This window comes from Acanthaster planci, linkage group LG07, assembly GCF_054643075.1.
Source record: "Acanthaster planci isolate LZ-2023a linkage group LG07, COTS_SCS, whole genome shotgun sequence".
NCBI lineage: Eukaryota > Metazoa > Echinodermata > Asteroidea > Valvatida > Acanthasteridae > Acanthaster > Acanthaster planci.
The window spans coordinates 7228998-7252579 of NC_141783.1; the positions used below are offsets into that span (position 1 = coordinate 7228998).

The following is a 23582-nucleotide window of genomic DNA, read 5'->3' on the forward strand; positions in this document are numbered from 1 at the left end:
GTCCCAACAGTAGATTCCGCCCTGTGGATAAGGTTATTCTCCCGTCACCTGTCATGTCTGAATCCCTGTCTTATTAAGAGGTTTTTACAAAGGATATGTATTGGACCAGACTCAACAGCAACCGATGCTGCGCGGTGTAGCTTTTACAGGGGAGAGGGAAACTCCCCCCATCAAAACATGATGAGTCGATGAATCTCCCACTTTTTGTCAGTTTAATTACGAGACTCAGCCCACGTGCTCGGGTACGCATCGACAACTGACGTGACCGTGCAGTGATTGGAATTTTTTGTGAGTGTCATCCACTTATCGGAAAGAATGAATCCAAATTCAGATGCTTGGCCATTGTAAACACAAATTTACCATCAGATCGGATGATCTGACATGATGATGCAACTTCAACAAGTTTACCAAATCTGTCACAGTTGTATTCATGCGTGGATGGTCGACATGCTTGAACCCTTATGGCAATGTGCTTACATGTCAATAAAAAGTAACTTATACCAATGTAAACTGTTTTTACTATGATCATTTGATTTCAATTGTTCTGGACCTGTTTAAGCATTAGGCATAATAAGCATGGGATATTGTTACTATGTTAGAATGTTAGGCGTTTAACAATATGTCAAATAGTAAAGGTTAATTAGGGTCCCTAACTTAGTGTTAAGATTGGACACTTAATGTCTGTGAATGTGTAGTCACCAGGTTCCTAATTTTGCCACCTATTTTCCAGTAGCAAAATAAGAGACCTAGTGACTACCATGACTACATGTATGCAGTCACGGATGTTAGGCCTGTTTATAATGTACACAGTCGATGATGTACAAAATTTCCAATTTTACTTCCCTTTTTTCAAAATCATCTTGCACAACTTTGAAGTTGAAAGAACTGGTGATTGGCTGATGGTCAAATTAGTGAGAAATCATGTCATGTACATATGTAATACTAATAACAGTGACCAATTGCATAAGATCAGGCAATCATGCAGATATTATTGAGCAGTTTTTAGATATTTGCATGAAACATGAGAAAGTGTAAAGGCCATAGGGAGACTGGTTGCGATAAATTAATTTGTAGTTGTGTGCATTATCAGCAAAGGTCTGATTAGATTTGTATATGGTTGAGTGCAAGTAATGAACTTGGTTGAACAGAGTTAGATTAGAAGATCAACAGAGTACAATGAACATAGCCAATGAGGACAGATTAAACGCAAGACAGCATGTGTAGCATACTGTAAGTTTATAATGTATTAGTACCAGTTCTACTGGTTTGACTGTATTTTCACTTTGGAAAGACTGCAGCATACATCAATTGGATCTTGATCACAACTCCACTTTGTTGGTTGTGTACAAAGCCTATGGAGAGTTTAGTACATTTTTAAATATTTAAAAGAAAGTGTGGAATATTTTTCAGTCCCACATTCTTTCATTTCAACATTCTACCACTGATTTATCTTCATTGAGATTGTTCCAGTAACTGAGGAAAATAGTGGAGGCAGGATGCAGATGTTTTGTTCATTAACTGTATATTATGAAGTTCTCTGCTTTCACAAAATTATAAATTAACGTGGGGGATGGGGACTAAGGAGGGGACATGCTGGCCAGTGTAACTGCCAGTCTGGATGAACTTTTTCTACTGATATGGCCAATTGCAAAGAAAGTTGATGGGGCTAGATATGATGAAATGTAGTTGGCAGGACTCTCAAAACATACTCACTGTCTTCTGCACCTTTGTAGAGAAGAAAAGGTAAAGTTACTTTACATGTACAGACATGTACATGCTCTGTCATGGAACATAGTCAAGAGAAATACACAGCACCAGTCATCACCACGCCCAGTTGTATTCTTCTCACCCTAGTGAGTGGCTGGTGGGTTTTATAAGGCTGGTCCCAAAAATGTAAAAGGAATTTTCAGAGGGAATTGAATACAAATGCCCTTTGTCATTCTGACTTAGTAAAAATGGTTACATAACACCAAACATGGATATGTAGGGTTAGGAACTATGTAGGAACACTGTGAGTTGGTAACAATGACCGGAAGATTAGCCCTGGCCTTCTTTACTAAGGGAATAAATATGTGGTTGGCCAGTCGGCTCAGGAGAATGGACACAACTATCAGCATTCGTTCTCCTGAGCAAGGCTGGCCAAGCACATATTTATTCCCATTCATAAATACCTTTTTATTCAGAGAGTCAAAAGAAGTCAATATGTGATGGATTTCCACCAATTTAGTTCTAAAAGTGTACTTTCACTTTCCCGAACATCCCCTTCCATTTTGTGGTATACTCCTTTTGAAAGTTGTCCAATCCCCTTCAGTGAACTTGGCGCGCATGTGGCGCATCACCTGTACACAGACTCCTGACCAATCAGACCTGATTAAACTGTCTTGTATCCATGTGCCAGCACGTGATTTATGCAGCAGGCATTATGACTTCTCAGTGGGCATTATCAAACGTTAATACATGGTCACGTGACACGTTTTGACCAATAGGAATAGAAAAATTGTCCCAGGTATTTATGAATGAAGCTTGAAGGTGCATTTTGACTCTCCTCTTAAGATTCAACGTGGAGTTGAGGAAACCACATGTTTCTTTTGTTTACAAACACTGACTTCCAACTTTGTATGGGCAGCCAAAATTTGCACAAAGTCCACGCTTAGTTTGCGACAGCCTTTTCTCAAAATGTGCATTTATTCCATTAGTGTCAGAGGGAAGAATTTTCATCCAGTACTTAGCAGCAGTATTTATTTTTTTAATTTATTAATTCATTAGCCAATTGACTTTTTAAAACTTGGGCCTACTTGATGAATTATTTTGGGGTGTATTTATGGCCAGCCTTATTTGGGCAACCACTGGTGGGCAAAACTTGCAGCTGTGAGGAAGCAAAAAGTCTATGCCTTAAAAACCAAACTGTCAGAGTGCTAAACACCTAATCACACTTGCAGTAATAGTACTTAATCTCCCAACAGCTGTGATCAGCCATGGAGCACCTGCCTCAGGAGCGACAGCACCTGCTGGATCGCCTCCTGGATGCGGTCAAGCAGTGCCAAGTACGCTTTGGGGGACGCACGGAACTGGCCACAGACAGTGACAGCAGGGTGTCCTGTCTTTGCGCACAGTTTGAGGCTGTCTTGATGCACGGACTGAAACGAGGCACTAGCAATCCGCTCACTGCCCTCAAGTAAGGATTTCGTCACTTCTAGGTTTGATATTTGTGAAAATGAGACTGTTTCCTTCCATTTGCAAAAGCAGGGTTGGAAATACCCACAGGACTGGTGAACCAAGGCCAGTTATTGCAATTGTGGCCTTGCAGTGTCATTACCAGTACAAACCCAGCAGTCTAGTGTTTTTGTAACATACGGTATGTATAGGTATCTCCAATGTTTGATGATAAAGAAATTGTGCAAGCTTCATTTTTTTACATGTAGTCAATAGTCCTTGTATGTGTACATTGTACAAGGGACGTTTTGAGATAAAAGCTGTATACAGTGCGTTGCAATTGAAAGTTAACCTCAAAAGAGGAACATTTTTCACACTTTGTCCCATCTGGGAAAAATGAATATACATTTCACAAATTGTGAAAAATTTTCACACTTTTTACACAAGTGGGAATATTTTTCACAGCTTTTTTTTTCACAAATGGAAAATTTGCCTGTGAATGTGAATTGGAATTCTTTTCACAATTTTCCCAGTTGTTTTCACAAGGTTAAGTTTCAGTTGCGATGTACTAGCAAATCAGTTGGTTTATAATCACTTTGGTTACTATGTCAGGTTGGTACATACAGCAATCGTTCCAGTCTAGTAGTAATTGTATCAGGTACTGACCTTGTAGTCCAATTATTCAACCCTTGAAACTTATTTGATTTGTGCTTACATTACTGCAAATGTACTTTTACTGGTTGGCCTGTGTACTTGCCATTCATTTTTCTGAGAGTGTGACTTATTTTGTAAACTCTCATGTGTATCTTTTGTGATTCTTGTGGATCTGCACTTCAAGAGGGGTTGTTTTCGATTGCGGTGGTCAGCGGCTTAATTATCCATCGATCATGCAAACACTTAGCTAATCACAAATGGCAGAGTTAATGAGTCAATTTGTCAAATAGTAGTCAAATAAGGAAGAACTTGTGTGATTGGTTGCTTGTGCAGAATCAAGTAAGCTGGATCAGTTGATACATACTTCTTTTTCATTGGACCCATGGTGATGGCATTTTTTGGGGTCATTTGTCTATTTTGCAGGCAAATGACAGGTATCCCTTTGATCAAGCCAGATGCTGAGCAAGGTGGGTGTAGATTCTTCCCTACATTTCAGATTCCATCATGCAATGACAAATTTCATTGCAGCTTGGTTTGGGCATTCTTTGTTTACACACCAGCAAAGTCTTTGCCTATTCTTTCAAAGCATTATGTAATCATCATTTCACTCTACAAGCTGTGAGTCAAACAGTTCCCAGACTACAAAACTTGATATTGAAACCCTTCCTTTGTTTTGTCAACAGTTAACATTCCAATGCAGACCAAACTTCATTAATATTCAGTCCCTTTTTCCCCACTTTGAGCTTTTTTGTGTCCTTTCCCACAGCCTTTTGGCCTGTCATCCGTGAGAACCTGACTAAACATGAGCTACAGCGCTACATGTCCCTGAAGCACATCACAACTGATGCAGGGAGGGCTAGGGCATGGCTTCGAAGTACTCTCAATGAACGTTCACTGGAGAGATACCTCCATTCCATACTGGCAACTCAAGGCATGCTCAAGTGAGTCAGGGTGACACTGAATGTGCTGTTAAATGAACCACTGAAGTTTTAAAAACTGTACATTATCCTAACCTGATATTAAAATTAATGATTAGGTACCATTTGGGGTTGCATGTTGGGCACTGTTGTGAAGGCAATGATGTTGGAGAACAGAACATGAACATCAAGGCCCTATGCTTACAATATTTCTTGTATAATATTTTTTTCTTCTTTTACTAACTTCGGTTTTAGCCCATGTAATACCCAAGAAAGGGAGGTTGCTATGGTTTATAGCAACACATACCTTTACCTGATCTTTGCAACGTCCAAATTTTAAAAGAAGTCTTTATTACTGAGGGACTCTCCCAAAGAAGGAACAGCGCTTGAGTTTAGGTCCTAAACACACCACCATATGATACAAGAGGATATGTGGTGAAACCCCCTTCAAATACATGTATGTCAGGCTCTTACCCATAGAATTATGTACTCTTTTACATCAAAAATTTGTGAGGGTCTCGGTCATTTCATTTGGCTGCGCCAAAGATTTGGAATAATTTCCCGTACACCATCAAAGCTGCTGATTCTTTAGTCACTTTCAAGTCCATGCTAAAGACACATCTCTTTGCCCAAGTGCAGTTTCTGAACCCTCTTGTTAATGGACAATCTTTGACATTTGGACAACTGACTGGGATAAAGATGGAAATCAGAGCAAGTGCCATGAGCGCTTCCTATGGCAGAAACTGGCACTGAGGAAGACTTTATTATTATTATTATTATTCTGGTGAAAATTTTAATTAGGGTGAAAAAGTGTAGATAAAGTCTTCTTCGCTGGTTCCATTAGCCATAACCATGCTGAACCCAACAAGGTTATGCAGGATTTCAGTGGTCCCTAGAGGGTTAGGGAGCTTCATTAATAGGAGAGGTCGAACATCGGATGCATTGGGTCTTTATTTCCAACATTACTAAAGAAAGCTAATTTTTTGCCTGTCATTTCTAAACACAAGTCTTCTGCAGTGTATGCACCCAAACTGCAACTTAATAAAAGCATCCCTGAGTTAGCTCTTTGACTTGCTGCTGTGTACGCTAGTTGGATTGAAGCACGAAAACAGAATACTTAGTCTCATTTGAAAACAAATGTGAAAACTTCAGATTCAAAAACTGCTTAAACAGTGGACCTCCTGCCTAATGAGCTGACATCATTGTTTTAATTAAATTAAAGGATTCCATTTAGCATATGAAGGCCTTCAATACACCTAGAAATTGCAATCCAAAGACTGAAACTAAAGTTAAACTATGAATTTAGACGCAAAGAACAGATGCATTTGAAGTTGTACATGTACTGAGGCTATTCAGTGGAATTGTAAAGAAAAACAGGGGTTCAAATGGTGTCATGAACGACACTTATGGTGATTTCCCCTTTGATAGGCAATATTACGAGCCATGGGCATTTCTTCTTGATGAGGAGCGATCTAGCATGATTCCAACAATGGCTAGGGGTCTGGGCTCCATACTATTTGCCATTAACATCGACAAGGATGAACTCAATGGAACTAAACAGGTAAGAGGGTACCATACCCTGTCCAACATTTTTTTTTTATCCTGTCTTCTCGTTTTAGTTTGTCATTCAATTTGTCAAAATCTTTCAGTTAGTCAGTTTGTACTGTGTTGATATTTGTTCCCTTCTCAACAGCAGCCTTCATAGATTAGATTAGGTCAAAGTGCAATTGTTTGGTTGAAGAATTTACAGGTAAAAAACCCCGTCCCCAGCAGCATTTTCTGGTAAGAAAATCTGACATTAACTGGCTATTTTACAATGTAATCCCCTGGAAACTGCCCTGTATATTAACACAGGAACCAATTGTGGGGAAATTGAAATTTGATTCAATTGAACTCAAAGTAACCATTTCAAGAAGAATGCATTCTCTTTTAAAAGATTTCACGTAATTAAAAAAACTCATGTGGAAAGTGTACATGTATTTGAGAACTGGAAGGAGAAAAAAATTTAAAATAAAAGAAAATCAATACAAAAACAAAGACTTTCTGTTACACATATTTGGTTGAGTATTTGGTAACAGAGTACTTGTCATGGCCCAAGGGATGAATGTGAAATAAAAACTTATCATACTAGCACTGTCAATAATTGATGAATGGACCGAAACCAAAAGTTGTCTGCAGATTTCAACACTGCTTGATATCTGTTTCTTGTTGTGCCAGATTACACTACATGGTTTCCCAAGGCTAACATTTGTTAGATTTCATCAACAGCATAAGGAAATGTTCTGTTAAATAAGAAAGGAAAAACATCAAATGTATTGTTCTAGGGCTGATTCCCCTTCGCCATGTATCATGGTGGAACACTTTTCAGTGACATTGATAGAAAACTTATAATATTCTTATACAATAAAATATTCGTTTAGGCTTTTAATCAGGTTCAAGTGTTGACAGATTACACTGATCATTACAAACTTATGTACATGTACTTATCCTCAGGCAAACTTTAATTCTCAATTCTGATTGGTCGATCCATAGCAACAAGCAGTGTGATATATCCCCGTATTGCACGGTCCATATCAAATTCCGGGTAATGCACTGTTCTAACTTAACGCATTACACTAAAAGCAAAATGCACAACTGCAAAATTTACTTTAAACTGAAAGGTGGCGAGTTTGCACACATAAGACCCTGATAACAATTTTTACTGTGCATCAAGTTTGCTCGAAGGTCAATTTGTTATCACGCTTGTGCTCATGGAACACAAAATAACGTAGTGCGTCTGTGTCCCATATACCACAAGGCTGCACTTGTGTGATAACTAATAATGTACATGTAGCAAGGCCATATCACCGAAAGTTTGCAGAGTTCATTGATTTCCTCCCATTTTTTAATTGTTTTGCTCCCAAAACATTGTTGAAACAAGTGTGTTTTAAAGATTTTCAGCAAATTTATTTCCTTTGTTCTCTGAAGACATTTTTAGAGCTACTTATATACTCGTGTGGTTGCACTGTGCTTTGTTGGTTACATATTTAATGAAGTTTTGAAGTTTACCTGCTATCCCTTTATTGTATTGTACAGCACTGTTTTGTAGTCCAACATTACTGCAAAATCAACTCTCCACGCACTTGATCCCCAATCTATTCATTTAAAGTGCTTCTTAGACTTTGGATACCCTGCCAAGGCATTGCCAATGCTGTCCTAGGGGATAGGCCTGTACATGCACAGTGGTATAAATTCTGGGAACAAATCAAAGGCCATATAACTTGTCTCATTGCAGACCCCATACAACGCATGAACTGAAGGCTCTAGTCCATTTAACATGTGTGACATTCTCTGTAGAGTCAGTGAAGGACATTGCCTGTACACTGTGATGGAATAGTGAACATGGGTTTAACAACAAATAAAATGTTCAACTTATTGAGTACAAATTTGAAACATTTGTTGGAGAGGAGTGTCACATGAATTTCATAGCACTGAAATGTTCATTGAGACTAGAAGGATTTAGTGTTCAACACTTTGCATAATATTCACATACGTGTACTATACAGAAAGTTTTCACATCAAGCTCTTGGTCAGTAGATAAATTTACATATACATGTACTGTATATTCTCCGGAAAAATTATGTACCGTACATTCAGAACTGCTGACATTTACATGTCAAAGATTCTTATTTCACAGAAGTTTAAAGCCGATCTACTGGTCTTTCCATTTATTATTTCCCCAGGAAACCACCCCATTAAAATACCTCATATAAAGTTGAAATTACTTTTTTAAAATTTTTTTTCTACATATATCTGTGAATAGGATAGCACATATCATTGCTCTGTTACAAGTACATCTGTATTTGTATCATTCCATTACCTTAAAAGCAAAGTACAAGAGGGTTCTATTAATAACATTTACAGGTTTTATTATGAATGCCTTGATCTTTGCTCTGTATGTACAGGCAACAGGTCCAGTGCATGTTATGGAACAAGTTAGCCTACATTACAGCTGAAGTCTGGTTTTGGTATAAGCAGAAAAAGAAAGAATATGACCTGGCAAAAGGGGTACATGTACTTGGTCAGATGTGCATGTGCAGGTTTTATCAAGGACTGTTGGGGTCTCTTATTCCAAAGGAAAAGTAATTAAAGCAGTAGTTATCCAGTGTTCAAGTATACAATTAGAAATATAACCTGGTTGTGAAAATTGGGAAACTCTGGCTTCTGGTTTCATTTCTTCCTCAGCATGTGGTATGGTAAAGTCCAAATGAGGTATCAGTGCATACATGTATACAGCCAAATACATGTACAGTACATGCCTTTAATGTAGGTGTGGGTTTTGAAATTACACATACATGTACATTCACAAGACAAATAGAATGTGTATGGAATGGGTCAGAAAATGACTTTTGTGTGGGAGATAAAATCTATTGTGCATTCAGAGACCCTTTTCTTTAAAAAGAAATCGTTTCCATGCAGTGAGCATTGGAAAATGGAAAGCCCAAATTTGGCCTAAAGTTGAAAATTGGTGTCAAAGATGCAGACCTTTGGCTTTTACATTTTATGTCCAAGAGGTACCAGTCTGACTAAATCTGTGTGTTGGATTTTTGGATGGTTTGTTTTTGTGAAACTGACATTACGTGTACATTGAAATACATGTACATGCACCCGTAGATGAAATTTTTGTGGTTGTGTGGGACTTGGTGTTGGAATTGGAAAAAAAGAAATATTCACCGTTTTGAAATTAAGCATATTTATTTGCTTTTTTAAACATTCTTTTTTTTTCAATTGTATTTTCCATTGAAAGGGACCCAGCCTGAGTTCTTTGATCCAAGCACCTGAGGTCATTCACTCAGAAAGTATGATACAACAAGATCCAGAGCCAGTGTACGTCACAGCCACAACTACAGGTGAGACACAAATGCCTAGGAAAGTCAGGTTCTGAATCAGGCTCCTTCGCAGTAATGAAGCCTGGTCTGGTTTAACTCTCAGTGTGAATTACAATTACCAGAATATACAATTGAAATCAGCATATCCCTTTTTGTCTACAAGAATGGGGGATAATACTTTTATACACCAGTCTCCAGATATGTCCTCATAATGTTTCTCTTGCTGTGGATCTATTTGGGAGGTATACATGGAAAGTGTAACGCAGTCATCTGAGATGCCCACAGCAGAATACTAAAGTAGACCTGAACTGTTCAAGAAGAACATCAGATGATCCTGTCACTCATGAACCGTCTCATATTAGACTTGTTTGGGGTTGAAGCGGTAGTCCCCTATTATAATGTTGCTTTCGTGCATAATTGTAGATGTTTTGTCATTTGTTTTTAAAAACTTTGTCCAGGTGCAACAAGTGACAGAAAGGAGAAGAAGAAAAAGAAGAAGAAAAGCTTTGTTTCCATAGTTTCCTTCAACGATGATGACTCAGGGAGCACTGTGGTGTCCTGTGGGTCACCTCCCTCCCGTCTGCATCACCATCCAAGACCTCGCAAAGACTCTGCAGGGAACAAGGATAGCCTTCCTAAGGAGGCTGGTCAAAACAATGTCAGCAAAAAAACTGTTGGGTTTAACGTGCCATCAGGCCAAGTTCAGACCATGTCGGACACCAGTGCAGGATTGCCCGAGGTCAGACTAGGTCCAGATTTAAGCCAGCCAAGTGCACAGCCTTTAAGCAACAGTACTAATCACGCACACCTACAGTCTCTGCCTGGAAGGGGAGCAACTGTTTCGAACGAATCACTGCCAAATCTTCCTGCTTCTGTTGCATCCATTCCAAGGGAAGACAGTGACAAAGAACTGGCCAATTCAAGTCGGTATTTGCCACACGTAGCTGAAGCAAGCCAGAGCATACATGGACTTGCACAACCAAGCCAGCCTATCCCAGTTCAGATACGTGCGACACAGAATGCTCAAGCGCCTAGCCAAATTCCTTCCCAAAGTACGACTGCCAACATTCCACGCCAGCAGGATAACGGCAACAATCCGGACAATGGGAGCCTCATCAACCAAACAGTGCAGCAACTCGCTACATCCTTCCCAGCCAAAACACCACCTCCAACGCCAGACAATGCAGCGTTCATCCAACAGTATGACCACATGCGAGCCACACTGGATGCAGAGAGCGTTGCCGACAGACTCCGCCAGCAGGAGGTCTTCCCCAAGACTGGCTCAGAGTCCAGCAGCTTCGACGCAGACACAGTGGAAGGCACACCCCCTAAAGGCTTGGAAGTTGCAGACAGTGCCCAGCTGAGGTCTATTCCATCTCGACAGAGCTTCCATATCATTGGTGGGGGTGATGATGATTCAGAAGTTGCCATGTATCCAGTTAATGAGGATTCTGCCTCACAGCAAGGTACAAACATGAAAGTTCTCATTAAAGGTTTAAAATTAAGTATGAACTGTGTACCTTGGGTGCCAGCGCCGAGTTTAAATGCACTCAAGAAAAGAGACGTTTTTGGGGGAAAGTGAGCACTTCCATCCCCAAAAAAGCAATCCAGTTGATGACTGTTTAATAATGCATTTTAAGTAACTAGAAGTAGCACTGCTTGCTATAATCATTGCATTAAGCGTAAATGATGCCTTGACTACATATGTGACTGAGAAATACTTAAATGAATTCACTTTGAAGCATAATTACTGTTTTGTGACAGGACACAAAATCAGGGAAAGGGAGCCTTCAAGTTATAAATATTTGTCATCACTTGAACATTACTAAACCTGTTTTATGTGAATCAGCAGGCACGCTGAAGAATTAAACCAGAGAGTAGTTTTCTCTGCTGAATTAAACTTAACACTCATTTCCAGTCAAATTTCGATGGATTTCTTGGTGCCCATTGTCAAGCAGAGTTTATGAACATATTTTGTTTGTGTTATTTTTCTTTACTCTATCAGGAACGGCAGCATACATGTTGATTTTGCAAGGGCAAAATTTGGTAATGGGCATTTCCATGGCAACATTTTGACACATTGAAAATGATGTTGTGTGAATACTTTCACTAGCAAACTACATGTAGAAAAAAGGACAGCTGAAGCACATGTACGCCTAGCACCAGTATGAAGCTTAACATTTTAAGTCGTGTCAAACAAATACTATTTTGCTAATTATGAATGGTTAGGAGGTTGGTAACAGAATGACACCATTTGCTTAATTGAGCGTCATTCCATTAATAACCTCATTTCCATCTTTGTTCTTCAGGTTGTATACATATACAAGTCCTCTTACTCATATTTCATGCAATATGAAAATATCAGTAGAGCCAAGAGTAGGCTCCTAGCAAGATATCTGTCATTTGTCTTCATCTACATGTAGATACACAGTCCACTGATTCCAGCATGTTAGGCTTTGGTGCTGAGACTGAGAATGCTGCACTTGGTTTACTCCTGGCACAAAAAAGCTTAAAGGAAAGGTACAGTAGTGTCTTTTTCTGATTTATTTCATGGCATAGACCAGTTCTGCAATTCACAAAAAGGCTTGCCTGGAATAGAATAAGTGCAGCCATGATCACCAAATACATGCTTATTTTTTGAAAGGGGCAAAGGGCTTAGAAATACTGGAAAATCGTTGGGTAATAAAAAAAAGGGAAGTGGCTCTGTTATTATAAATCCTCAAATGGTTGCAATAGGAAGAGTCAATTTTTAACAGTTGCCATCCTGAGCAAGGAAATTAACTGGTGTACATTTGGTGACCATTTTTTAATGTTTGACCTCTGTACAAAGGTACATTTATACAAACCATGTTGTCTGATTATATACATGGATCACCGTTTATCCTTGGTCAGTGGGTGGTTTGTAAGAGTCTCTCATGCCATGAAAAACTTGGACAGAAATTCCTGGGACTATTTATCTTGACTCAAAAAGTAAGGGTGAGAAATTTGTTGGCACACATGAATAACTGGTAATTCATGCCTGTCATTGAGCAGTGACAACATTTTCTCATTGTTTGTGGACACAAACAAATACATCCAGGGAAGATGTTTTCCATTTGTTGATATTCTGCATTCACCTTTTTTTATTTCAGCATACAAAGTACAATGGATCCAGGAACACCAGAAGACACACTCTCCTCATACCAGACAATGTCCAACGGTAAAGCTTTTTTGTTTTTTAAATAACTGCTCTTCAATCTTGAAACAATTTTAATTTGAATATATAATGAAGCTTATTAAACTACTATATTTTGTTATTGTTGCTTGGGAGCATCCAGAATTGGACAGAATTCTAGTAAATAATGCTGTGTTCTTTGTACCCAGGGTTGAGACATTGAACCCTATGCAAATTAGTAGTGGCTTGGTTTTACATTCCTAAATCCAGCAAAAAACTACCAATCCAAGCGGTGGATTTGGGTTAATTTAAGGCAGTTGGGGCTGAGGAATCACCAGTGTTTGATATTCTTGAAATATTGTTCGTTGCAGATGAGTTAAAACAAGCAGTACTTGCCATGATGAATCGGAATGATGACTTGCAAGAGCAGAACAGGTAGGAAAAGCCTTCTCTCTGGACAGAAACTATGGTGGTGAGGATTGTCATCACTTACATTGCTTGAACAAGTGATTTTATTCAAGGGTAATGCCAGAAATTTAGGGGTCCAAAAGTGTGACATTTTTGTGACCCTGTTACATCTGACCTTTGTAATTTGACATGGAAATATCACCCGAATTGATTTTAAACTATTACTATTTGTGTGGCTGGTAATTTGATTTAATTCATCACTCTTGGAAATTAGAAAATGTGTTCTGAACTTACAAAATCATATGTCAGATGTGACGGGCACGAAAAAAACGGACCCCTAATTTCTGGAATTACCCTCATACGGGTTCAATTTCCATCCGATCTCCTTTTTCTTTCCTAAAATGGGGTAAAAGTAAGAGCTCAAGTTTTCAAGTTGGGTTGTTTTACCATTTGATTGCAATGTGGCATCAACCAGGTGTTCTTTTCTACTGCTAATCATCAGGTCTTTAAGGAGTCTTCTTGACAGTGAGATGGAGCATACTGGTACCATCAGAGCCCAGCTGGAGGAACTCAAATGCCACAGTGTAGAGATGGAAGAGAAGCTACTAACTCAACTGGGTGCCCTGACAAGGTATCCCTCACTAGCCAGCCATAGTCCTGTAAACATCAATATTCTTTCATTTTTTTGTGACTCGGTTTATATTTAAGGACAAACTTCATGCATCACCGCTGTTTTCAACAAAGAGAGAGCTTGTCAATAACGATGCTTTATCAATTTAAAGAGTGACATTTGATTTGCATTTTTGTGAAAGGACTGACATGTGACATACCTGCCCAAAATGGTTGGAATATTAGTTTACTTCACTAGTGAATTCTCTGAAAAGAAAGATATTTTCAATAATTGTATGGAAGAAATAATCAATATTCTTTATCACATGATTTGGGCAAGACTAGCTATGTAATACTCTAATATCTTTGAGCCATAGTGTTCTGTTGCCAACAGTGTACATGCATTTTTTCTGTGCTGTCAGTAACAATGCAAGGGCCACTTCAAATTATGTCATGTGGCAACTTTGTCTTGGGTTAAGGGATTTCATTGCCATGTAAAAAGTACTCCAACAAGTGAATGAGCCAGATATCATTTCTAGATTACAATGCGTTTAGATCTCTCACAAATAGCTATTTTTCCCACCTGTCATGGTAAAATTCTTGATCTTCATGTCACCTGTAGGGAAAATGAGGTCTTAAAACATCAGCTGAAGAAATATGTAGGTGCTGTGCAGATGCTGAGAAGAGATGGTTCCCAAGCAATTGAAGGTACATGTACAAAGCTTGTCACATTTTGTAGAAACTTTAATTGAAGCCTTTTTGACAACCTAGGATAACTAGGGTCAAATTTGCAAGGGTACTGACAAGTGTTGGATCAATTTTTCAGTAGAGTCGTTTCAAATTGGGGATCCGAATGAATGGACCATTAAATTTTTTCAGTGAGAATTCTCAAAGCGGAAGATTGGGTATTTATCGTTTAACAAAACTGGTTAATGAACAACGCAACGTACATGCTCAATTTAGGTTTTATTGCTTTCATTCATTGTTAAAGTTTTGAACATTTTGTTCTGAATCCACAAGTTAAATTGTTGAATGGCAGTTCCATATAATAGTGGAAATTGGTCATGGTCTGACTGCCATCATTGTTGTCTGTAATTTATCATTAAAAGAAACACAGATTTTTTTTTCAAAAAATGAATGTGGAAATATAAGGTAATGGTGCTGGAAATAATAGTATTTCCACTTCTGTTTATGTGAAAAACTCTTATGTTATGAATTGGGGATTATCACAAGATTGATAACAGTTTGCACAATTAGTTTTCCACTAATGTCCACTTTGACATGGAATGGCCGAGGACCATTCCTGCATATTGAAAGCAGCAGATGAAAACTTGTTTTGGAAATCCCATTCTTGGTGTAGGTCTTCCTGGTATCCGTGCCACGGAGCCCCAGCCTCCTATTCCTGAACCCAAGCTAGGATTGAAGCAAAGGTAAGGGGGACCAGTTATTTTACAGCATACGACAACTTCCTTGACCTTCTGCAAGTGATTTCTACATGTAGGTTTGCACATGGAAACACCCCATCCCTGCAATTCATGAGCAAGCACAATGTTTTCAGCTTCAACAACTCTCAGCATGTGGTTGAGTGGTTAATATATATGTACTAGTAAGCAGGAGGTCCAGGGTTCAAGTCCTTCCTTATCAAGCTTTGAATATAGCGTAGTCATAAAGGTATATCAATAAATGACGATAACTCTGGGCTTAAAGATCTCTTTCTCACACTGATGACAGTGATCAAGTGGAGGAGTATGAACGAAAGTTGATCCAGGTAGCAGAGATGCATGGTGAGCTGATGGAGTTCAATGATTACCTTAGCAGGCAGCTCAAGCAGCGTGACAACCTGGTCCGCAGGCTGCAGGATGAGTTGGTAGACCTCAGGGGACCAGTGAGTGTACACCCATGATGCGGTTGAACCCCCTGTCCCCCCCCCCCAAGATAGTAACATGCTCATTTCGCTTGTCATAGGACCTTCCTCTCCTTACAACTTCTCATTAGATTAGGAAGCGCTAACCAGCAAGATCAATTTGCTCTTGACTATTTATGCATATTATTTATTATTATTTAACAGTTATAGCCTGCTGTGATGTTGGGGATTACATTGTTTACACCTGAGGGGCACATGGCACCCAAGGTGAAGCAAAGGTGCCATGTAAAACATTCACATGTAACACTAATCAGTGGTTGGTTTTTTGTGTCTTACTGATAAAAGATAAAATGTTTGACACTTTTATTAGTTACCACATAACATTTTGGTCACTCTGAGTTTCCCTGTCAGACGTGTTTTAAAAAGTTGTAGTGCTTTGTGATGGGGTGGGTGTTGAATAAATATTCCATGCCACACAAAAGCAAGTTATGTGTAATTGCACGCTTGGTTTAGGCCAGGGTTCTGTATATTGGTTCCTTTTGTCCTTGTAGCAAATGATACTTTGATATTCGTGTTTAAATCTAATACTCATCATTTCTTCATGTGAGAATTTCTATTTTTCTTTTTCTTCAACAGTTACCCCGTGACCAGACAGCTGCTGTCGGAATATTAAACAGCGGGAGTGACAGGTAATTACAAACTTGATTACAAAATATCCATTTACAGACCTGATAACTCTTAACCTTGCACTTTGAAAGGAACATTTCATCAATCCTGTTCTGTAAAATTCCAAACTCAATTTCCCTAAGAAGTTGTAAAACATTTGATCTCACGGTCAAACACATGTTGATCTCTTTGTACATACTCTCCCATACTCCATATAAATTGATTGGCTTTAGACGGTAATCTGTGCACCTCAAGAACTGTAAAAGACCCAGGACTTACAAGGCCCATGTGTGATCGATCATTTGCAAACTTGGAAGAATCTGAGTAATGCTTGTTTGAATACACTTGACTAAAACTTTGGAACTCTGAAACGCAAAGTTTAAACTATACAGCAGTATTCATTTTCAAAGTTTATAGAAAAACAGAAAATGAGAGAAGAATCTGACTGGGCATTTTACTTACAGAAATAGCGTGATCTGAATTGTCATGTGGCTTGTGCATTGGTACACATGTGACACGAATTTTATATGTGTGAATTCCACCTAGCCATGCTGTAGCCAGTCATGAGAATAAAGAATCTGCAAGGGTCTTGCTACAGGCCAGTTCCAAAAGGGGAATTTGGCAATGCTGTCACTTACCTTTTTATCATTTGTAATTCATAAACAAACAGAAGTTTTTCAAAAAGTAGAAGTGAAAGTAATAGGTAGCTCCAATACCTTTTATGTCTAATTTTATTTTTTTTAAACTTCTTTTTTATTTATGAATTACAAATGATAATTATGTCGGTGACAGCATGACCATTTCTTCTTTTTTGCTGGAATTGCCTTGTATCATAAACCATTAGAGACACATTTTGTCAACTTGTCAGTTGATATGTCATTGTCAGTTGATATGTCGATGTCAGTTGATATGTCATTGTTTCTGTTGACACTCCAGTGATTCACTTTCGTCTAATCAGCGAGCGCTGGTCAACATCTGGATTCCCTCCGCCTTCCTCAGGGGGAGAGGTAGTGAGGCGTACCACGTCTACCAGGTGAATTGCTAATGACGAGCTGTACAAAATCATATGTCAGATGTGAAAGGGACATGAACAAAATGGACCCCTAATTTCTGGAATTACCCATTAATTAACTCAGTTCGGCTGGATAACCAACTGATTTGACATACTCGGGCTTGCCCCCAGTTGGCGCTGGACAGAGTCAGGGCAGCAGACAAAGTTGGCACAAACCATTGCCAGTGAAGAGTGAGGCTACAGTTTGAAGTTTTCACAGCCAATTGGAAAGTCAAACAAAATGTTTCTAATAAGGTATTATATCAACTTTCTGTTGTCTCCTTTACAGATTTATGTCCGTATCCGTGACGAGGAATGGAATGTCTACCGACGATACACAGAGTTTAGAGAGCTGCATCTTAGAATACGCAAGAATCATGCCATTGTCAACACCTTTGACTTCCCCCCTAAGAAAGCAGTTGGAAACAAGGTTGGTCAGTCAGTCAGTCACAGTTCTCTCCTCGAGTTACTATCTAATGGCTGACTTGGTCTCAAGTCTGACTTGAGTGGCAATTTGTTTGACTTGAGGCTTGACTTAACTAGGAAAAAAAAGACTTGTGAGTTGACTTGGAAGAAAATAACTCAGGACTTGACTTGAATTAAATTGAGTTATTAGCATTACCAACTGTTGTTGAAATAAATCTATAAAAGCAGATAGGTCAGACCCATTTCGCTAAACATCTCAGGTCACATTGTTTTGAAAGTATGTCAGAAAAAGTGTACAAGTGCCATGTCAAATAGACCTGAAAGATGACTTGACACTTGGGAAAATTGGACTTGTGACTTGACTTGTGGAAAATTGCCTTGGTTGCAATACTTGTTTCTGTATCAGAGTTGCTTTTAATCCTCGGAACAGTTTCGCACAAGTAGACTTGTCCCACAGTGCATCTTGGGATTTTAAATTTTCAATAAAGATATCTGAGGTAAGATGCATCAGAAATACACAATTTGGACCTGTTACTTTTGATGTGGTTATAATTAGATCCAGTTTCCAATGCACCGGCTGTGTGTGATCCCATGTAAGTCAGAAATCAGTTAATTGTACCAGTACAAAGTAACCATCAAGAGAAGTCTTGAACACCTCATAGTTCAAAACGTAGCCCTGCAATAAACAGATTGTTTGTCTTGTGTAGGATTCAAAATTTGTTGAGGAACGAAGGAAGAAATTGCAGCATTATATCCGCTGTGTGGTCAACTTCTTTGTTGATAACTCCAGTGAGCTCACTGAGAACCCATGCAAAGAGAAACTCTTGAGTGTCTTGCCTTTTTTCAAGTAAGTAATATATGACATGACTGCCGTAATTCCTTACAAATGGTAGAACTCCACTAGGTATTGGTGTATCCAACAGGGATGGGGGGGAGCAACTTGCACCTCTCGACAGGTTGTCAGGCTTTAAATAAAAAAATTAATTTTTCTTTTAGGGATTTGAAATGCTAACACAAAAAATAGGAGGGAATTACGCTATTACAAATTTAAAAAGTTCAGACAGTCCTTTCAGAAAAATTCCCATATCCCCCAACTCAAAACCTGGATACAGCACTGCCACAAAAGTCACCCAAAGAGAAGTCACATCTCTCACTTTGCATTTTGCATGCATTGCTGTTTTGGTGGAAATTGAAACGTAAAGTACAGTTTTGGACGCTGGTACCTTTCTATCAAACTTGGTGAAAGACAACTTTTAAGACTTAAGAGTGCATTTTGTCCCCAAGTAGTGTTTCGAACAAACATGTCTTGGATCTCCACGTAAAATGATATACTCATTACTAAACAAGGCTGTGTGAGCCAATATTGCCAAGAAGGCTGATGTTGATTTGTTGTTTCTGTGGCCATTGAACAGAGAACATTTCAAATCCTGTTGATTGGATGTCAGTCTGTGACCATTTCTCAAACCTTGATTTTTTCTCCAAGTGCTTTTTATTTTTTTTGGCAGGTTGGTGGTAATGAGCAAGTTTAGTTTTTCAACAGTTCTTGCCCAAAAGGAGGCATGTCATAGGTCATTCAGGGACATCAGTATGCTTACGCTTGAGGTCGGCCCTATCAGCGCAGCTATACGCCAATTTACACATAGGAGGAGGTGCTTTGGTCTCAATTGACCTTTTTCAATACAGAACTGGCTCAGTCAATATGTGGAAAATTGTTTCAAACTGTCATTAATAAGTCAGGGATTTTAATTTCAGGGATGAGCCGACAAGGAAACAGACACGGCCTGCTAGTGCGAGCAGATCCAATAAACTCGTAGCTGGACGGCAAGCGGTACCAGAAACACCTACTTACGATGGATTATGAAGTATTGCTGTGGCCTTCATTACCATTAACAGCATTTTACCAGTTGTTTAAATCAAGTTTCAACATATTGAAATGCAAAGCGGAATTTTGTTTTAGACTTATGTACCACTCTACATTTTTAAATGATCCCTGAAATGGTGATTTTTAAAGTTATGTTCTGCCATGTCTTGTGAGAGGTCTTTTTTATATTTGAAACTTACGTTTGCAGGTTTTACACATGTATATAACCTTGTCTAATAAGCACAGACACCAAATTGACAAAGCTTATCTGGAGGTCTGTCCATTAATGTAATGGTTCCTCCAACGTGTGTTAAAGGTTGTGACATGGTTCCATATTGTAATGTAACAATTCCTTGAATACATTCTGCCAATACCACTCAAAGTAACACTCTGCTTTTTCCTCATTAACCTGAATGAGCTGGCAGATATAGAATTGCCTCTTTGAGGAAGGCCAGTGGCCCCTTTCAGCAACCCCTCCTTTGGATGTGCAAATTATGATGGAGCCGTTGTTCAAGTTATGATGGAGCCTGTTAGCACTAAGTATTGCATGAAGCAGGGTGAATTCAAACACAGATTTCAATTTAAATAGTTGTGCATCAATAGACATTCCGTGCTTTTGTAACTTTTGGAATGCCCATGTTGTGAAATGTTTTTTAGTGCATTGGTTAGCACAGTTTTTTCTGCTAACCGTTAAACAGCTAAATGCAGAGAAATCATGCTATTTAAAAGCCATTCAGTGTAGTAAGTTCTGTCAGTCGAGTCCAGTGATGTAGTCAAGTACTTTTTGAGAACCAAGTTCTCTACCAAATATTAACTAGTTAGGAGGGAACAAAGCTGAAGTACATCGGCATTTGATGGTACATGCATAAAGGTAAGATTACAAAGCAATATAATGACTTCAGACCATCACTGTTTGACTAAAATTAACTTTTTAGGACAGAAGTACTTGGCCGAGTACCTTCCGAGTACTTTTCTCCTCAAAACTTAAATTTTACACAACTGGGAGTGTCTGAAGTCTAACATTTATTTTGTAATCTTACCTTTGCACATTTACCATCAAATGCCTGTGCACTCTGGCTTTATTCCGTCATACCCAGTTCAGTATTTTGCGGAGAACGTTGGTACTCGGAAAGTACTCGACTACAACACTGGTTGAGTCCTTATTTGCTGAGCCTGCCTTACTCAATTTCCATTTTTTTACATCATTTTTCCTCAAGATGAAGCTGACAACAGGTAAGCAGATTGAGAAGTGACTGACCCAAAAGTGCCTGTGTCAGAAACTTAAGTTCCGTACTTGAAAGCAACTATTGCAATAATAGTAGTTTTAAATAATACAGTGCTCTTGACAGCGGCGCAGGGAAACTCTGACTCACTTTGCTGTTTTTAAATAATGTATTCTGTAAATTCTTAGCTTAATGTGGTGACCTCAGTTACAAGCCATTGCAGAGATGGTACCTCACACACCTTTTACAGGGTTTGAAGTTTATGGGGGGAGGGGGTATGTCATATGTTTCATCCTTTATTCTCCCGTTTTGTTCTCCTTTGTTTTGGTCAAATCTTCTGTGTTTCTTGCAGTGTCTCAAGTCATGGACTCTGTCTACTAACTGCAACTCGTCTGTAACGCTGCAATTGCTAATATGTAGGAATATGTCAATATGTGTTACATCTTGATGCACAAGTGCAATTTTGCAGGCTATAACTTGTGGGTGTGTGTGGAAGGATGTGTGAGTGTGTATGTGCATCATGCAAGGAAGGTTTCTCCCTGTAAAGGCCCGCTCGTATTTAGCGGGAAAGCCAACAAGAATATAAACTTGGTGTTTTTAGTGCTGTTCACATTTTCAGTGTAAGAAATTCAATGAATATTTGTCTTGACATCACAAACTTTGCATTTTCATTCATGCCAAGTGTTTACCAGCATTAATGGCATTCTAACTGAGGTCACCCTAGTAGTCTTGAAATGAAGTGATGCAAGGTTTTGTAAAACGTGATCTTAATTCCAAAGATCACCATGACTGAATGTAAGCACCGTATCTGTGTTTTTGGGTCTTGCGTGTAATGTTTGAATGTGCTTTCTGAATAGGCTGTTTTGTCGTTACTTCATGAATATAGAAGTTTTGTAAAATACAAGTATGCTTTGATTAGATATGCAGGAGTGAAAAAAAAGTTTGTAATAGAAAAATGATATGTAATCAAGTAAGGTGAATGCCTTTGCACATTAATTAGAAAGACTTGTTTTTTTACAAAATAAGCACGACCCATTTGCCATGACCAGTTTAGTTAATATTAAATTTGTCATGGCAGATGTTAAGTAAAACACATGTAGGCCAAAATCCCCAAACAGTTTGAGGATCAATTACTGTTAGGCTGTGTCTAAAATACCTGGCCGTGGCTTTGAAATTACACACAACTCTGGGTAATGGCTGCAGCCACTACTCATTTAGTTGTGTGTAAATTCAAGCTGTAGCCAAGTGATTCAGATATGGCTTTACAGGTTTGATGATTTTTAAATATGGAAATTGGAAAGAGCTGGAGGCATCCTGCAGCCCTAACATCTTCCTCACAAACATTGAATTCTTTGGTTATTTTCTCTTTTTGTTTGTAAACAATATGGTTTCAATAATGTGTTTGAACTGTTTGTTTACAAGTTTGCTCATTTGTTGCATATTTTCATCTGTGGAGTGGGTCAGGGTCAGACGTATTTTTGAGAAGAGAAATAATATCCCCATAAAAGTAACGCATGGTTTGTATCATAATCTGCTTTTCTGAATTCATTTGAAATCGAAATATGGAATGACTTGTAAAGTAAAATTCTAAGCAGCAATTTATGAAAAAAATATGATAAACGACTCCCCAAGCAAGCTCTGATATTTTAAATCCAAAGCCTAGTAGGCCTAGTATGAAACACCCTGGGCTAAAAGCCCTAATGTAAATGGTTGCTTGCAATATTGATTGATGCCAGATGATTTTCATTATTTTTATAAAAAATCGGGAGGGGGAGGTTATTTTCATGGTTATTTTAGTTTATTGTTGTTTTTTTTCCAAAAGTTAAGGTCACAATGGTTTTTTTGATAATAGTAACCATTGTGACCTTAACTTTTTAATAATAATTAGTGTTGCACATTAAAACTACCTTTGAAAATTCTCCACATGCCTGATAATGATTTTCAGAAATGTGATTATCTTTAACAGTTTTACACCATAACAAATTCTTCCTTAATCTTTTTCAGCTTATACTAGGGAGTTAAAAATTGAGACGACAAATTTCCCAAGGCATTCTTCATAATAAGGACCGCTTTTATTGATTTTTTTCATTTGGAACCTGAATTGGTCCCATTCTGGCATGCAGCTAAAGAGAAAACTACCAGCATGGTTTTGAATAGTGCTCTACTTATTCTCAGTATAAAACTACACAAAATGCTAAATTCAAATAGGTTTATTGTATTTTATATTGTGTGTACTATGTACACTGTCCAAAAGTATTTTCATGAATTTTAAATAATACCAAATATATCATATTTTTGTTGCATTTTATAGTAATATACAGAGTATCTGCTTCATCGTAAGACTTACTTTTCAATGAGTATTATGTTGCAAACACTTTTAAAAGATCTGTACTCTTTTCAAGACAATTATTAATGGTAACTCTTGGGGGTTTGTGAGTGTGTTTAAATGTGTGGAAACGGGCTGATGAATAAAATTTGAAAAAGTAATTATTGTGATATCCTTGTGACTTCTGGGAAGGTTGTTGTTTACAGGATGGAAACGTACAGTCAGCACTGATTATGGGAAAGTTAGGAATACAGAGATGAAGTCCTAAATAATGATAATCCATTCAAATTTGGAGTAAACTAGAATGTAAACAGAAAAAAGGTCTGCAAATTGTGATCACGCCATGCATAGTATTTTCCAACAGTATTGGTACAGTAATGTCTGTGAAATGCATGTGAGCAC

At 38.4% G+C, this 23582-nt stretch overlaps 1 protein-coding gene across 1 annotated transcript; it reads left to right on the forward strand.

The window, feature by feature from the left end:
* Positions 1-11: 11 nt before the first annotated feature.
* snx29 (sorting nexin 29) lies at positions 12-23341 on the forward strand. Its single transcript, XM_022233669.2, has 19 exons — positions 12-288; positions 2964-3175; positions 4231-4274; positions 4574-4748; positions 6153-6285; positions 9511-9613; positions 10051-11058; positions 12016-12112; positions 12724-12791; positions 13118-13181; positions 13657-13785; positions 14386-14471; positions 15124-15193; positions 15495-15648; positions 16264-16316; positions 17230-17326; positions 17634-17774; positions 18478-18617; positions 19523-23341. Exons 2-19 carry the CDS (start codon positions 2976-2978, stop codon positions 19629-19631), a joined length of 2871 nt encoding a protein of 956 aa, XP_022089361.2. The 5' UTR covers positions 12-288; positions 2964-2975; the 3' UTR covers positions 19632-23341.
* The last annotated feature ends 241 nt before the right edge of the window (positions 23342-23582 follow it).

What these genes read in the sequence shown, in the direction of transcription:
- snx29 (XM_022233669.2), top strand. Translation starts at nt 2,976, where the DNA reads ATGGAGCACCTGCCTCAGGAGCGACAGCACCTGCTGGATCGCCTCCTG. An exon ending in AATCCGCTCACTGCCCTCAA is followed by an intron (nt 3,176 to 4,230) that starts GTAAGGATTTCG and finishes TCTATTTTGCAG; the next exon opens with GCAAATGACAGGTATCCCTT. An exon ending in ATACCAGACAATGTCCAACG is followed by an intron (nt 12,792 to 13,117) that starts GTAAAGCTTTTT and finishes TGTTCGTTGCAG; the next exon opens with ATGAGTTAAAACAAGCAGTA.